At 32.9% G+C, this 15,930-nt stretch overlaps 3 protein-coding genes across 6 annotated transcripts in view; all 3 read left to right on the plus strand.

Moving 5' to 3' along the window:
• Positions 1–15,930, plus strand: part of dpy19l1l (dpy-19-like 1, like (H. sapiens)) — a 754,017-nt gene that overhangs the window by 476,179 nt on the left and 261,908 nt on the right. The window lies entirely within an intron of this gene.
• dbf4 (DBF4-CDC7 kinase regulatory subunit) lies at positions 74–10,947 on the plus strand. Its single transcript, NM_001135135.1, is given in 12 exon segments — positions 74–362; positions 552–712; positions 3,193–3,381; positions 5,175–5,222; positions 5,327–5,396; positions 5,492–5,559; positions 5,947–5,992; positions 6,109–6,154; positions 6,232–6,363; positions 6,453–6,573; positions 6,695–6,810; positions 9,717–10,947. Coding segments are annotated over 12 exon segments (1,839 nt in total). The 5' UTR covers positions 74–325; the 3' UTR covers positions 10,522–10,947.
• The window catches only part of adam22 (ADAM metallopeptidase domain 22), a 130,623-nt gene continuing 128,560 nt past the window's right edge, over positions 13,868–15,930 (plus strand). For 2 of the 3 annotated variants that reach the window (XM_087287689.1, XM_087287690.1), the window contains exons 1-2: positions 13,868–14,166; positions 14,419–14,579. In XM_087287689.1, the coding sequence (XP_087143815.1) occupies positions 14,070–14,166; positions 14,419–14,579 (258 nt within the window). In that variant the 5' untranslated portion in view covers positions 13,868–14,069. The remainder of the gene's footprint in view (positions 14,167–14,418; positions 14,580–15,930) is intronic. The other variant, XM_087287693.1, reaches the window with a different exon arrangement.

Below are 15,930 nucleotides of genomic sequence, written 5' to 3' on the forward strand. Positions count from 1 at the left end.
TAACGGTAAACATTAACATTTTGAGGTGAAGTTTTTTAAAAAACGTCAAAACATATTCGTCGAATCTCTCTTCACGAACGTCAAGATTACTCAGGTTTTGTGGGAGTGGAGAGAAGTCCCCTCGAGCGGGAAAATGGAAACAGCCTGCGTTGAGTGTTTGTTATGTTGATATTTACAAACAGCGGATGCATTTAATGCAGTGTTGTGTTTTTGTGTTGTCTTTTAATCAACCAACACTTCGAAGTAATGCTGCTGCATGTTGGCGGTTTAAAAAGCAGGTTTAGCCGAGTTTAGGGCTGTAACCGTTACAACCAAAATCTCCATTATGAAACACGACTCTTTCTCCAGGTTTAAGGACCGAGGTGCTGTGAAGCTCTTTAAATTTGTTGTTGACTAATGATATGTGTCCTTCTGATTATTTTGTAACAATAGTCTCTCATAATAATGATGTTTTGAGAAACGTGCATGCTGTTGTTTATTGCGTAACGTATCGATGTGCGTGTTTTGAACTTCGGCTTTTAACCGTTCAGTTGTGATGTTCATCTTCACAGACCCCAAGCTGGAAGGACACAACTGTGCATCATCTAAAAGCAGAATTAAATCAACATGTGATCTTCAGAACAAGCCATTTAAAGGCAGAATATTTTACTTGGATCTTCCTTGGAATATGAAAACCCAGCTGCTGGAAAATGACATCAAGACACTTGGTGGTGTAAGTGCTCATAATTGTTATTTTCACATCCAGGATAATTATTTGTAGACAATTGTTTATTAGTTTATCAACAAACGTAGATCAGCCATGCATTGTAATATATATGCAAATATGCTCCTCTTAATATTAGACAACGCTTATTCTGTCCTATACTTTTAATAAGTCATCATTCAGTATGGATGTTTCCCAGTACTGGGTTGCAGCTGGAAGGCCAAGTGCTGCATAAAACATATGATGAATAAGTTGGTGGTTCATTCTGCTTTGGTGACCCCAGATTAATAAAGGGACTAAGCCAAAAAGAAAATGAATTTATCATTCAGTTTTATTGTGACTTGAATTTGTACAATTTTGGCAAAGTTTTTTTGCTTGTTTAAATTTATAATTACAATTAATTAGTAATATTTGCCTCCACTTGGTGATTCTTGTTTAAATTTATAATAATAATAATAATAATACATGTTTAATCTTGCCTATTTAAAAAATATTTTGAAATCTGTTTATTTAAAACAGTGCACGTCTTAATAATTAATTATGGCTTATATTATTTTTGTGTGTGTCTGTCTGTGTGTGTGTGTGTGTGTGTGTGTGTGTGTGTTTTTTTTTTTTTTTGTATTTTTCTGTAGTTCTGTTCTATGTTGTCTGTCTTAACCAGGACTTCCTGGTAGAAGAGATATTGTATCTCAATGAGACTTTGATTAAATAAATAAAATAATGTATGAAACTTATTGTACAGGGTGTCTGCAGGGTTTTAAAAAGTATAACAAGTTGATAAATCAATGCAAAGAAATTAAAGGCCCTAAAAAGTATTTAAAAAAATATTTAAATGCTATTTTTAAGATATTTAATTTAATATAATTTTTGATTATCCAATGTATGGTTGTATACTTAAGTTGGGCTAAAACAAATCTGTGAATATCAGGATGCTGTGTAGTTAATAAAAACAATAAAATCCTGCTATATTTGACATAAATGCTGCTTTGTTTACTGCGGCAACCAAATAAAGACCATTATTTCTTGAGTTCTATAGGCGCCAACCTGCTGAATTAGCTAGATTTATTTGATTTTTATTCAGTATTTAAATAATGTTTTAGTTTTGGATTAGTTTCTTTTGTTAATATTTAGTAAATATTCTGTAAGTTAAAATCTCACAAGTGCTTCCGGTTGATACCTAAAGTGTTTATAATATATGGAAGGAGTCTTTAAAAGGTCTTAAAAGGTGTTGAATTTAACTCTCTGATTTCTGTTTACTCTGTTGTAACACTGAAAAACATTTAACTCGTTGCCTCCTGCAAATAATGGTTAAATCAAATTATAGACTCCTTGATATTGTACTTGTTAATTGAAATAATAAATATAAATAATAAAAAAATGTATATTTTTTGTTTAAGTTAAATAATATAATAACACAGTAATATACATCAAATAGGCATGGGCCGGTATAAGATTATGGCGGTATGATAACCTTGGATAAAAATATCACAGTTTCACTGTATTGTGATTACTGCTCTAAAATGTTATTTTTAAATGTCTGTGTAAAAAACCTTTTTCCCCCTTTAAACACAATAAATTTTATTTTGAGAAACATTTAAAACAGTTTGCAACAGTAAACATTTTAGGCTGAGTAATTAAAATGAATCTTTGACTTCTGCTGTTTTCATTTATTTAAAAACAGATTTCATATCTTTTCTGCTGGAGATGCTGTTGTCCTAAAAAAAAGTTTAATAAACAAATCTTACATAAAACATAGGAACAGTATAGCAGAATAATTTGGCGGTTTTAAAACCTTGACTTTTCAAAACCGCGGTATACCTTGAAAACGGTTATACCATGCCTAAAATCAAATAATAGACTCTTTAATATTGTACTTGTTACTTCTACTTTAAACCACACTACAGTTTCTGCTTTATTTAAACAGATGTTTTGTCTGAGAACTGATGAGTAGGCCCATATGGAATCTATGCGCGCAGACTTTTAGCCCATCATTGAGTCTACTTATTTACTTGTGTAAATATGTGTAAATTTTAATCTATTCAGTTTTTAAATTAATTTCCGTAATAATATTGACAAATGAAAGTGTTGCTTTGATTTATTCAAAATACAATTTGTTCAGTAATATTTTCTGTCTTTTAGTAAAGATATTATATGATAGTCTTGCTTTGTTTACTGAATAAGTGGATCAAGATGGTTTTGCGTTGAAAATTTTTAATAAAAGTTAAAGTTTATATATATATATATCTATATATCTATATATACATATATATATTTATATATATATATATATATATATATATATATATATATATATATATATATATCTTAAGTTTTTAGTTATACAAAATGATTTTACAGAATTCTCTGCTGAAATAACAAAATAATGTCTGCAGATTCTGTTTGGCTCTACCGAGTTTCGGTAACTTTATTCAAGATGTTGACCGTGTGTTCTTCAACACAGATGTAATGACTTGTGTTTTGCTCTCTAGACAGTGGAAAAGTTCTTCAGTAAGGAGATCAAGTATCTTGTGTCCTGTAAGCCGGAGGCTCGTTATGCCCAGCGTCTCTTGCCTGACTCTCCAGCACCAAGTCCAGATTCAGGGGTCAGCTCTCCTCATCCCAGCAGCAGGAGGGAAAGCCACGGCCAAAGGGGCAGCTCACAGGGAGTCACAGATACGGTTAGTTAGGATGCTCTTGTTGTTTTTTTGCTCTACTGTACTGAAGGTGGTAGGGCTGGGTCCATAAACAATATTATGTCGAATCTCAATAAAATTTATGTCAATAACAATAAGCTCTGGACTTTTTTACTTTATATTGATCTAAGGGCCAATCACACAGCAGAGTTATGCAACAAAGGGAATCTTGAAGTGTGTTTATATTTGAGCTACCAAAAATGATCGGCCACCGAAAATAGGTTATGCTATTTAATGAACCGTCTAATTTGTGGCTTCAGTCATTGTTGGGGTAGTCTTATAAACAAGGATAAATTAACAATTGATATTGAAATATAAAATGTTATTGTTTAATATGGAAAATAATTAACCCAGATTGCATTTTTGCCATATCGCCCAGCCCTAGATGGTGGTTTTGTCTTGGATCCCTGAATTAGAAATATCTTTTTGCTAGTTTGGTGTCTATAAAATGTTTTTTATATAAATCCTTATGCAAGAATAAAAGGTTCGTATTATTTAATATTCATTTAATACAGTTATTATCATTGCTGAATAATATGATAGCATAAAATCTGTTATGCCTTTTAATCTTGCATTTATTTGGTGAAAAAGGCATTTTCTAGTCTCTCTTAAAAATGAATTATTCAATATATCCAGGGATGGGAATAATTGTATTATAAATAAACACTTATTAACAGTTTTTTCAGTAATGTTTAATCAAATCACTTAAGTCATGTTCCTCCTTAACAACATCATTATCGTTATTGACAGCAAAATAATAATTAGCTGTAATTGAACTTACTGAAGTGGTTTTCATTTCTCATCTATAGGACCTTTTTTTGTGTTAGTTCTGGGGGTACATAACTGTGTGTGTGTGCGTGCGTGCATGCGTGTGTGTGAGAGAATTGAGGGTTGGGACAACCACATAAATGATTGGATAAGAATGCAGGAGATAATATGAACTCTGCTTTCAAAGTAGTTTACATCAAAGCAACTAAAACTAAATTGAACTGTTCTGTCATGTGGAAATTAACATAATCAATAGGTAGCAGAACTAGTTAATCATGTCTTAGTAAATTTTGGCAAACAACTTTACAAACAAACAAGTTTATAAGGTTTAAAAACTTTTATTCCAGTGTTAATCAGACTGTTGAATGCATATGTATTTTTTTCTGTATTGGGCTTTGCTGAAATACTTAAGAGTCCACAGAAATCCCCCTTAGGGACAATAAAGTATACAAACAAACAATTTTACTTGTAACATTTCCTTATCATCAGCTTATCATGAGTCGGCATCCGGGCAGAGAGCATGAAAGTGGAAGCGATTCATTTACAGTTCTATACCAAGATTAAAACATGAATGAACTATAGAAGGTTTATTGAAAGAAATACTCTGAAATATAGGCTATCACATCTTATATAATTACTGAATCAGTGTTTTAACCATGGAAAGATGTAAATAAAGCTCGAGTTTAAACTATGTAAACAGTTATATTAGAAAAATAATAAACTAATAGAAATAATTTATTGTTTAGACTTGATTGTTGGCCAATTTTGATCTGAAATAAATATTAAAAGTTCTAAACCATTTATGTTATTTTTTGTTCCACTATAATATTATTTAAATTATTTAATTTAATTATTTACATAAAATGTGATATTAATGTTTTGTTACATTTTAATTGTCTTTACATTCACTTTTTAAACTATTTCATGCTCTTGTGCTGAATAAAATGATTATTTTAAGGGTAGTTTATGTTTTGGTGTGAGAACTGAAGTTTTGTGTTGGAATTTCACAGGCAGCTGTAAGCCGAGGCAAATCGCTTGTGGAAAGAGTTAAAGAACAAGTGAGTCAATCTTTATCAAGTTCCCTTTTTGAATTGTTTGTGAATGAACTGTAGTCCTGAGTAGTTTATCATCCCTCTGATCAAGAGTTTTCTGTTTGTTTTAGGAACGTTTTCAGATGAACGGGATCTTGGCCAATGCTGTTGAATGGGGGGTCAAAGTCCTGCATGTTGACGGTAACGTCTTTATCAATATTAATCCTTGCATTGTTACAGAAGGGGGATTTTTGGTTTCTGTTTTTCATGATGGTTCTTGCTTGACTTTCAAACAGATGTTATTTCATATATTGACAAGAAGAAAGCTAAAGTCTTGAATGCAAGTCCAGCAGCAAAAGGAGCTGTGAGTATTTTTTTGACAACCATTAACATCGGCCATTTAACTATTATATTCTGATTGTGTTTTGGCTACCCCTTAAATTGTTTGCTAGTTTACTGCCCTCTCTTTAACACTGAAGACTTCTTTGCGCCAAGGATATTAACTATAACCATAATGTGTATATAAAATAGTTCTAAAAATCATTCTGAATATAAAATTGCAGAGTTCAGACTGTAATGATACTATTGAGCAACAATATCATTGGTATCACTGGTGTGAACACAGATATAGTTATCACCATTGTTCTTAATGTGAATGGGCCTTAAATTTAAACACTGAACAGATTCTGTGCAGAGTTGCTTATAAATCGGTTATGTATATTTAAAGTTAGCTTATCACTCTACATTTTAGGCCAGCATTCAGCACACAGAAAAAAACTCATATCCCAGACACAATGGTAAGTACATCTGTTTTTATTGTGTTGCAACTTTCAGTTAAATAATTGTATAATAATATATTAAGCCATGCTTTCTTTGCTTTTTATTCATTTATTTAATCTGTTTCTGTTGGCAGCTGGACGAATTCGTCGACCATTTGTGAAAGTGGAAGACTCCAGCAGGTGTGTTTTCGTTGTTTGTTTTCTTTTTAACTTTCATATGAATGGTTCAACAGCTTTGACAACGATGATTTTTGCAGGCATTACCGTCCCGTTTATCTACCCCTGTCCAACATGCCTGTGTGCAACCTTCGGTCTTTTCCGCCCTGCAGTCCATTTTTGATGGAGGAACAGGGAAAGGATGACCCAAAGAAGAAACAAAAAGAACAAAGGTAGAGCAGAGTCAGTAACATACCCTATTGAAATCCTCAAGGTTTTTTTCTGTGTGTGTCTGTCAATGAGAGTCTGTCTTTTGCTTCAGGTCTGTTGGGGAAAGAGCAGCGAGAGGAAAGAAAGAGAGACGCAGAGGTCATGAAGGCAGAGAAAAGAGGAAAGGAGGGTACTGTGAGTGCTGCGAGGTCAAATTTGAAAACTTAAAGGCGGTATGTGTCAAAATAGAAAGCCACTTTTAATTGAAAATCAAATAGAATAGCTGAAGCTGAATCAAAATTTGCATAAAATGTGTGTAATCTGTGCTCACTTGTTTAACCTTCTGACCACCAGCATCTGGATAGTGAGCAGCATCAGGCTTTTTCTAAGAGTAACGAGTATGGAGTCGTGGATCGAGTCACTGCAGGACTGACCTGTGACCTTGTGAACATTAGCACACCCTGCAAAAGGTACAAACATGTCATACATTTTTTTTTGTCTTCGACTCCTATCATGCTTTTAAACTTAGAAATTGAGGGTGCTGCTTACACACCTAGACTTTTGTTTTGGAACCTTGCACATTTGCCTCTTCAGTGCGGTTCGTTTCACATACGTGAATCCAGCAGTCGCGCTTGGATCCATTCCAAAACAATCTGTCAGACATCGCCTGAATGAGGTGGTCTCAGCTCAATTGAAACAAATTCTAGAGCGGATTGAGTGTAGTGAGAAAGCAAAAATATCCAAAAAACCAGGCTATATCACATATAGTGTAATATGGATATGTAATTGGCAAATATGGAGAGAAAATAATGAGTAGGGCAGGATGTCATTCCTACCGGTATATCTGCATTTCATGTCAAATAGAAAAGTGAACGCATGCTGAACTATTAACAAGAGCTTTTTATTTGTTAGGAAAATTGACGAACTGCATTTTTGGTTTATCTGTTGTTTCTCTATAATGTATAACATATAATGCATAATTCTAGCCAACGGCTGTATATGAAAAAGTCTTGTTTCAGATTTGTATTTGGTGAGATGTCTGTGGGTCTCACTATTCAATATAAAGTGCAGCGGGAAAAATAAACCGTGGAACTCTGTCCAATGTAAGGAGAGTTTAATCGCACATGACTTTTTTAGAAAGTTTACAGTGTGATGTAAAAGCGAACAGCACAAAGAAACAAGAGCAACACTAGCAGTTTTAATCCCTGTTTCGGAACAACCGATCTACAGGTGAAAGTGTGTAATGTTGCTATTTGAAAATGAAAACAATCTGCAAAGAAACTTTGCTATGTTTACAAAACTTTATGTAACTTTTAAATTTGTAAATGAATAAATGACACTTGCAGACGTGATTTATTATATAAAAAAGTAAATAGCAGTTCATTTGAACCATTCATAAGGCAGTGTACCTACTGATTAGTTGATTGAGTTATATTTAAGATATTTTCATTGCAAAAAAGTGACATGCGCTATGCTTGTTATATACAGAAATAAATCATTCTAAAGCTTATGTAGGGTGTTCGCAGAGTCTTTAAGTATGAAATGTTGGTAAATCAATTCAGAGAAAAATGAAGGCCCTTAAAGTTTTACCTATTTAACAAAGTATTACATTTTGTAGTTTTTTTTATTTATACAATGGATAGTTGTATACTAAATTTTTCCTGAATTTAGTCTGTGAATGTTGGGGTGATGTGTAGTTTATAAAATTGATCAAATTCTGCCAGATTTGACATCGCTACTTTGGTTATACGTGCTGTTGTATAGGCGACACCTGCTGGAAGAAAATGAATTAACATTTTAAAATTAGTCACTCCTTTTGTTAGTATTTTTCTGGTTTCTAAAATTCTAAAATATGGAAAAATATCATGAAGAATGGGTCAAAAAATCAAGATCAGTGTATTTATAGATGAAATACCTGAGTTGTATTAAACGGGAGTCTAAAGTTTCATTAATTCATTTAAATGTAAGAGTTTTCTAAAAATCCACATCTTGTTGTTGTTTTTTTTTACTGGTTTGATTATTATTTTGTAATTATTAGTGGCGTTATAAATCTCAAATCTCACCATTTGGATGTTTTTTTTTGGGGGGTTTTTTTGTCACGGGTTGGACCATTTTTTTATATCAGCCAAAAAAGCGACGAGACTAATATAATGTGCTTTTCATTTATTACAGAAACAGTACTGCAAGACACTTGGTTTTAACAAACAGAACTTAGAACCTGTATTTCTTTTAAAAATAAAATGAAAAAAATAATCAGTGGAATAAAAATAAATTGTAAAATATTCAGTACTGTGAAAAATTTACTGTTACTATTGTTGCTGATGACACTGAATGTATAAATCTAACATTATAATTCGTACAACCCATATTTATTTTTAATCTTGTTTTTAATAAATGATTCAGTTATTCACTCAACTTTGTTTCATTGCTAGATTTGTTATTTTTAAAGATTTATTCAGTGGCATATTTGTGACGGCTGGTAAAATAATGTAGTTGTTGCCTACAACTTTCATTTTTGAGCATTGTTAAATGCATATGATGGTGATTTTAATCTTTACCATAAACATCAGTGGTTTTATCTAAACTATAAACTGTTATTCCAGTACTTCTGTGTTATTTGACTGTTTGGAACTTCATAACTAACTCAAAAGACTAAAACCTGTTTCTCTCTTTAGATTTTTGCGTTTTTCAAACACAGATTTGAATGCAGCGATTTGAAGGATTAATAAACAAATCATCATCATTTATCATTTATGTTGTGTGGGTGTTGAGATCCCGAACTTTAAATAATTAATCATGCAGGCTAAACAAGTAGTGACAGAAAACACCTTTAATAGCCTAAGAAACCCACCACATCTCGGATAACCCATCACAACTACTTCCGCCATCTTTATATTTTACAGGAAAGCTTAAATGCTTTCATATATGTGATCTGAATTATGTGAGAGGAGATCTCTCTCTCTGCAATTGCTACAATTATAGGGGGTTATACCAGTAAAAATGTATTTATCCGCAGGCCACATATGTTTAGAACTGTGGGTTGTGATTCGTATGAATCACAGATCAACCGTGATCTGTTATACCCCTAGTAGGTCTCTTTATTCTGAACCTATCCTATGGGTAGTCGGGTGAATAAATTATCTTGTGCATTGTTATACTGTAAAATATGTGAAACCTGATGTGAAAAAGTTGCGATGAGCTCTTAATCTATGGAAAGAGTCTTAAAAGGTATTGAATTTCACTCTCAGATTCCTGTATACCCTGTTATTAATAGAATCGTTTATAAAATTATTAATACCCAATCCTTTTTTTCCCCTTGTTTGTTTGTTGTTTACTGTGCTTTTGACAGCATCGCATTAATGTCTCTCTGGTCTAGGGTGAAATGCAGCACATCAACTCCTATTCTGAATGCTGGAGGAATGCTGTCAGCAATGCAAGATGTGGGATCTGTGAATGCTGATTGCAAACAGGAAAGCGAGGTGTCTTTGCTTTTTGGCTCTACACCAAAGCAGCCTCTTATAGAACGGACCATAGAAAAACCTCTGCTGGTTCGCAAACGTAGCAGGGGCCAGAGTGATTTCCCTTGGAGCAACAGGGACAGCTTGTGTGACCAATCAGATGTTCCAGAAAAGTCCCAGTCCAAGCGTGGATCCTTTGAATGGGAATTGCACTCCCAATCTGCTTTACATAAGTCTGAGGGTGCATCTTTTCTCAGCAGAGAACAGAACTATGGATCTTATACACTTGAATGCAGGACAGAGCAGCAAAACAGGACAAATCCTGACGTGCACCCAGCTCAGCAGTTCAGTGAAAGAAACTACGAATCAGTAACCAGAATTGAAACCTTTAGGACTAACTGCAGTGAAATAATTTATGCACAAAGTATGCCCGAAAATCAAGTTGAAAATTCAGCTCTTTGGACCAGCACAGAACCCAAACCGGACGCTGACAGTCCCTCTATTTCCCTGCAAAGAAAAGTTCGAAGCGTCAGACCCAGAAGACAAAAGCAAGTATCAGCCTCGCACATCGAATCCAGTCACAGACGAGAATCATTGAGGTCTTTTTCACGTGATCAGTCTGTGCAGAAGAGTGAAAAGCCTCCAGCTTCTCTGCTGGATTTATGGAAGCTCTTTCAGTCTAGTGACAGTTTGGATGAAGAGTTTATGGGGTTTTCAGATTAAAAACGACTGGAGAACACGCATGTATGTGTGTTATAATATGATTCACTTTGCCAAATTATATATTAATAGATCTGATCTTTCCTTCACCAGTAGGATGAAACCAAATTCACTCCGTAGAGGCCTTCAAAAATTGATTATAGATATGAAAAATATCTTGTGAATATGTGTGTGTGTGTGTGTGTGTGTGTGTGTGTGTGTGTGTGTGTGTGTGTGTGTGTGTGTGTGTGTGTGTGTGTGTGTGTGTGTGTGTGTGTGTGTGTGTGTGTGTGTGTGTGTGTGTGTTTATGTATATACATATACATGAGGCTAAAAGACGTGGAGACACACAGTGAGTATGTACATTGGTTGTATATTGATTGAAGAATATAACAGCTTTTCTATATGTCTGGGAATGATTTTCTTGATTAAATAGAAAATATTCACCAATGTTTTGTAAGCATCACCTTTCTTCCAGAGCACTAGTCATTTGCACTTGCACTTTTTTTTACTAACCGTATATAGCATTCAACATTTGAAGTGGATCAAAACCTTTCATTAAAGTTGTCCTAAAGCTATTGAATAACACCCATTCAACTTCTCTGATGCATTTCGAGTGTTGACTACTGTATAAGTTTTCATTTATTCTCTCTCTCTGTCTTCAGTTTTTTTTCAACTGAATTATTATTCAATATATATTATACTGTTCAAATGCCTGTTAAAAGAAATTAATATGGCCACTTGCACAGTTGGTAAATACCGTTACATTGTTGAAATAGGATCTTTCAGATCAGTTTTGTTCTTTGTTAGTTTTCCTCACTATTCTAACTGTTCATAAAGTCTTTATGAAGATTTTAAGCCTCTGTTATCAACATTTATTAGGCTTTTTTTCTTAAGAGAATGATTTCTGGACTAAGGACTAGAATTTTGATGCAAACAATTCAACGTCAATAGGAGTGCATATAGTGCAGTTAACCATAAAGAAAATATCAAATAATTTAGGTCATTACAGTTTTCTTTGTTTTGTCTTAGCATTTAAGTGTTAATGGCAAAGAAACTGTAATTACAGAGATTTGATTTCCAACAGGTAATACAAAAATTATTAATACAGGCCTCCAGCCACCTACACCCCACTGACAAAGGTTCAGAATTTGCCATTGGTCCAGAATTTTTGCTACTGTATTCTCATTTGTCTTATGTTGACTAATTTCCCATCATAAACTGTGGAAATAACCCATCGAAGGTTATAAGACATCATGCAGAATATGACATAAGTTATGTTAGCTTTCACTATTGACCTATGCTGTTGTTACATAGAAAAACTGTAGCTTAACTTTTATTCCAAATCTTGCACCTTATTCTTGAGAGAACAAAAATTGGCTGTTGAAAAGGTCCAAAGCACCAAAAGTTAAGTATTAAAGTTAACTGTTGTTGTTGTTATCCATAAATTTTCAAGAGAGGCTAGAAAAAAATCGTGAAGATCTACATTATTTTTTATTATGTATTAATAGTTTTTTATTCAAACGGCCAAGCTCTGACTGAGAAAAGCGGAATGTGCTGGCCAGGGGTGCGTTTAATAATAATAGTAATGATTATTTTTATTATCAAGTATATTGTTTATTTAATTTACATTTTTTTTTAAAAGTCTACTTTAACAATTTGACACATGCAAACCATTGCAGAAATGTTCTAACCAACAGGCCCTTGTCATACAGTACAGATACCTAATAAATATCCTACTATAAATTAAAAGCATTAATGTTTGCTATATTTTTTGTTTTCACAAGCTTTGGAGATGTAACGTAAATTCCACTTTTGAATAATAGGTCATCTACAGCTTTCATCATGAGCCACGGCTGTGTTTAATATCACATCAATGTTTTCAAAGTGCACTGCGAAAGGACCGCAATTGTAAACATGAAGATCGCTAAAACTGAACTGTAAATATACTTTGAATCAAATTACACCTAAGAGACTTTAATGTTTAAAGTTTAAATGTTAGAATGTTCTACATGAATAGGGCATAGGGGGATAATAAAACACAGCCTTGAGCCGTGTAACTACAGCTCTAGAGGTGTAGCTGCAAGTGCAGAAGTTTGCGATGCAGTTTGCGAATGTTTGTTGCAACGATGTTTGTTGTAACGATGGAACTTGCGACCCAAGTAGGTTACGATGGTTAGCCAATTTAGGATTGGATTCCAGTTTGGTATGTATGTAATAAATGAAAACAAGCTAAATTAAGTTTATATATATATATATATATATATATATATATATATATATATATATATATATATATATATATATATATATATATATATATATATATATATATATATATATATATATATATATACATATATATATATGTATGTATGTATATATATATATATATATATATATATATATATATATATGTATATATATGTATATTTATATATAGTATATACATATAAAAGTATATATATATATATATTTATATATAGTATATACATATAAAAGTATATATATATATATATATATTTATATATAGTATATACATATAAAAGTATATATATATATATATATATATATATATATATATATATATATATATATATATAAATTTCTTCATTATAAATATTTTGGAAATTTTTTGTACATCAAATTTTGAGCATCCAACAAGCTAATCCAGCTAAAAGTAGTGCTTAAAATGTCACTAAATAGAGTATTTAAATATCATAATTACATAGAAAATGAATGAATAGATGAATAACTGCAAAAACAGTTCACTTTTGGAGAAAAAAAGAAGCACCCCTTTTACCAGGCTGGCTACGGGCCTGCCTATGTGTACAAAATACTCCATAGCTGTTTGTGTTTATATTTTTACATTCTTTATGCAAAATAAATTGTGTATTTTCCTGTCAGCACAATATGTTTTGTTTTATTTGTTTATTTTTTTATTTTGTTTCATTTTTCTGGTTAATTTAAACTCGAATGAATGCGCAAATAGTTATTGTTGCATGATGATATACATTATTGCATACTGTTATCACTATTAATAAGAACGTAGCCACATTTCTGTGACTTTCCCCATTATGCGTTATGGTATGCCTTATCATTTAGTACTATACTATGCAAATTTACATTATTTGAACATAAATCACTGATGTCCCTCTCCCTATGGGATGATTCTGTTTGGTGCAGAAGGTGACAGCAGGTGGAGCGAGCTCACACTACACTACCCGTCATTCCGCGTGCACAGCTCGCTCATGTATATTTATGAGGCGTTTCTGCAGTGAGGCGGCTGGATATTATTGATGTCTCGCTGAGGAGGTGGTGGCTTGTGCTCGGCGGAGAAAAAAAGGGCCTGAATTTAGTTTTCCAGAACGACTAGTCATCCGCCCGCCGCTCGCGCAACCCGCGTCTCGATGCAGAGGCTGCTCGCGCTCGCGTCACTAATGGCAACCAGCGCGCGCCAGGATGCGTGTGCCTTTATGAGGGAGACCGAACATCGCGTCTAACTTGGGATTTAACGCGTATATAGAAAATAATTGGGATACATGTGATTAAATGCGATTTTTCTGAATCGAATGGATGCGGGAACGATGCCTCTCCGTGTGGGGATTTCCTTACTGTGCCTCTTCATGAGCTCTGTGGTACATACCAGCATGTCTTTGGCTCATTACGGTAAGGGTGTATTTCTGATGTATTTCACCTCGATGACAAATAATTAAATTGTATATTTTAAGAGTATTAGCTATAGAGCATCCATTTCAGGTCATGTAAACAATTGGGAAATGTATATAGCGTTAAATAAACGACCCCAACGCGCAATTTATCTTATCAAAACTAATTAATATGTATTATTTCATACGTTTATTTATTTAGAAGGGAATATTTACTTGGTAAAAACAGGCCATCGTGTTTTTATGCTTCCAGGAGACGCCTTGGTAAAGACGAGGGCTCGGCGTGATGACGCCAGGTACCTCGGGAAAGAGAACACAGTACCAGTCCGGTTAGTCTACCAAATGGACGGAGACCGTCAGACCGCTCATGATGCTGTGAACACACGGATCCGAATGAGATCTGACAGTAAACAGGTGTGTGTTTTTCATCTCATGTTCGGATGTCATCAATGTGTGTGTCAGGGATGCTCTCTCGCCTCCCGTTGCCATTGGAGACGCGCTGCTCTTCAAATGATGTTGATGTTTTTTCCTTTTTAACTCTCTCTCTCCTTGGGTCTTATGACTTGGTGTGATCTGAAAGCACTGTGCAAATAATTCCAGTCGTTTAGAGCTGATCTAATAAACCAAAACAGCACACTTCACTGGAAGATGCTGATGCTTAGGCCTCCTGAGGCATCTCGTGGCATCACAGCTTTGGAAACACAAAGGGCGCAGAGAGAACAAATGAACGGCTCCAGTCTTGGAGTATAATCAGCCTGAATAATCATTGCTTTGTTTTTCTACATGTATATTACTATGTAGCACAGAAATGGCAGAAACTGATTACTGATCTGATTACCAATTCTGAGACTGATTACTCCATCCATTATTCAGCAAAACAAAGCTCGTAAAACCTGGGCCACGATGATAAAATGAAGACAAAAAACTGGCAAATGTGGGCTACTTTTGATTTTTTGGTGAAGCGTGTAATGCTATTAGAGCTTTGTGTATGTGCTTTTCCTTTTGGTGTTGTATTGCCTGGCTTAAAATATACCACATTAAGTCAATCGTCATATTTATTTATTTATTTATTTATTTAGTATTTCTTTGTATTATTATTATTATTATTATTATTATTATTATTATTATTATTATTATTATGCTATATTTATTCATTGAATGCTTTAAAGTAATGCTTCACATTTCGATATTTGTTAGAATTCAAATATTTTGTATTTGATTTAAAATTGCATACTTATTTAGTTAATTTGTATTTATTTTTATTTTTAAAATGCTAATTTACTTAATTTAATGCTTGAAATTATTGCTGCACATTTAAAAATTGACTTAGAATTCAAATATTTTGCATGTGTTTTCTATTTAAAATTATCTATTTATATATTTATTTCATAAGTTTGTATTTAATTGTATTATTAAAATGCAACTTTTATTAATTTAATGCTAGAAAGTAATGCTTTACATTTAGAAATTTACTTAGAATTCAAATATTTTGTATTTGTTTTTTTTATTTAACATTGCAAATTTATTTAGTTAATTTGAATTTTTTTTAAATGCTAATTTATTAAATTTAATGCTTGAAATTAATGCTTTACATTTAAAAATTGACTTAGAATTAAAATATTTTACATGTGTTTTCTATTTAAAAGTATGTATTTACGTATTTATTTAATAAGTTTGTATTTAACTGTATTATTAAAATGCAACTTTTATTAATTTAATGCTAGAAAGTAATGCTTCACATTTAGAAATTTGATTTTTTTTCTTT

Source organism: Danio rerio, chromosome 16, assembly GCF_052040795.2.
Source record: "Danio rerio strain M-AB ecotype USA chromosome 16, GRCz13ab, whole genome shotgun sequence".
Taxonomy (NCBI): domain Eukaryota; kingdom Metazoa; phylum Chordata; class Actinopteri; order Cypriniformes; family Danionidae; genus Danio; species Danio rerio.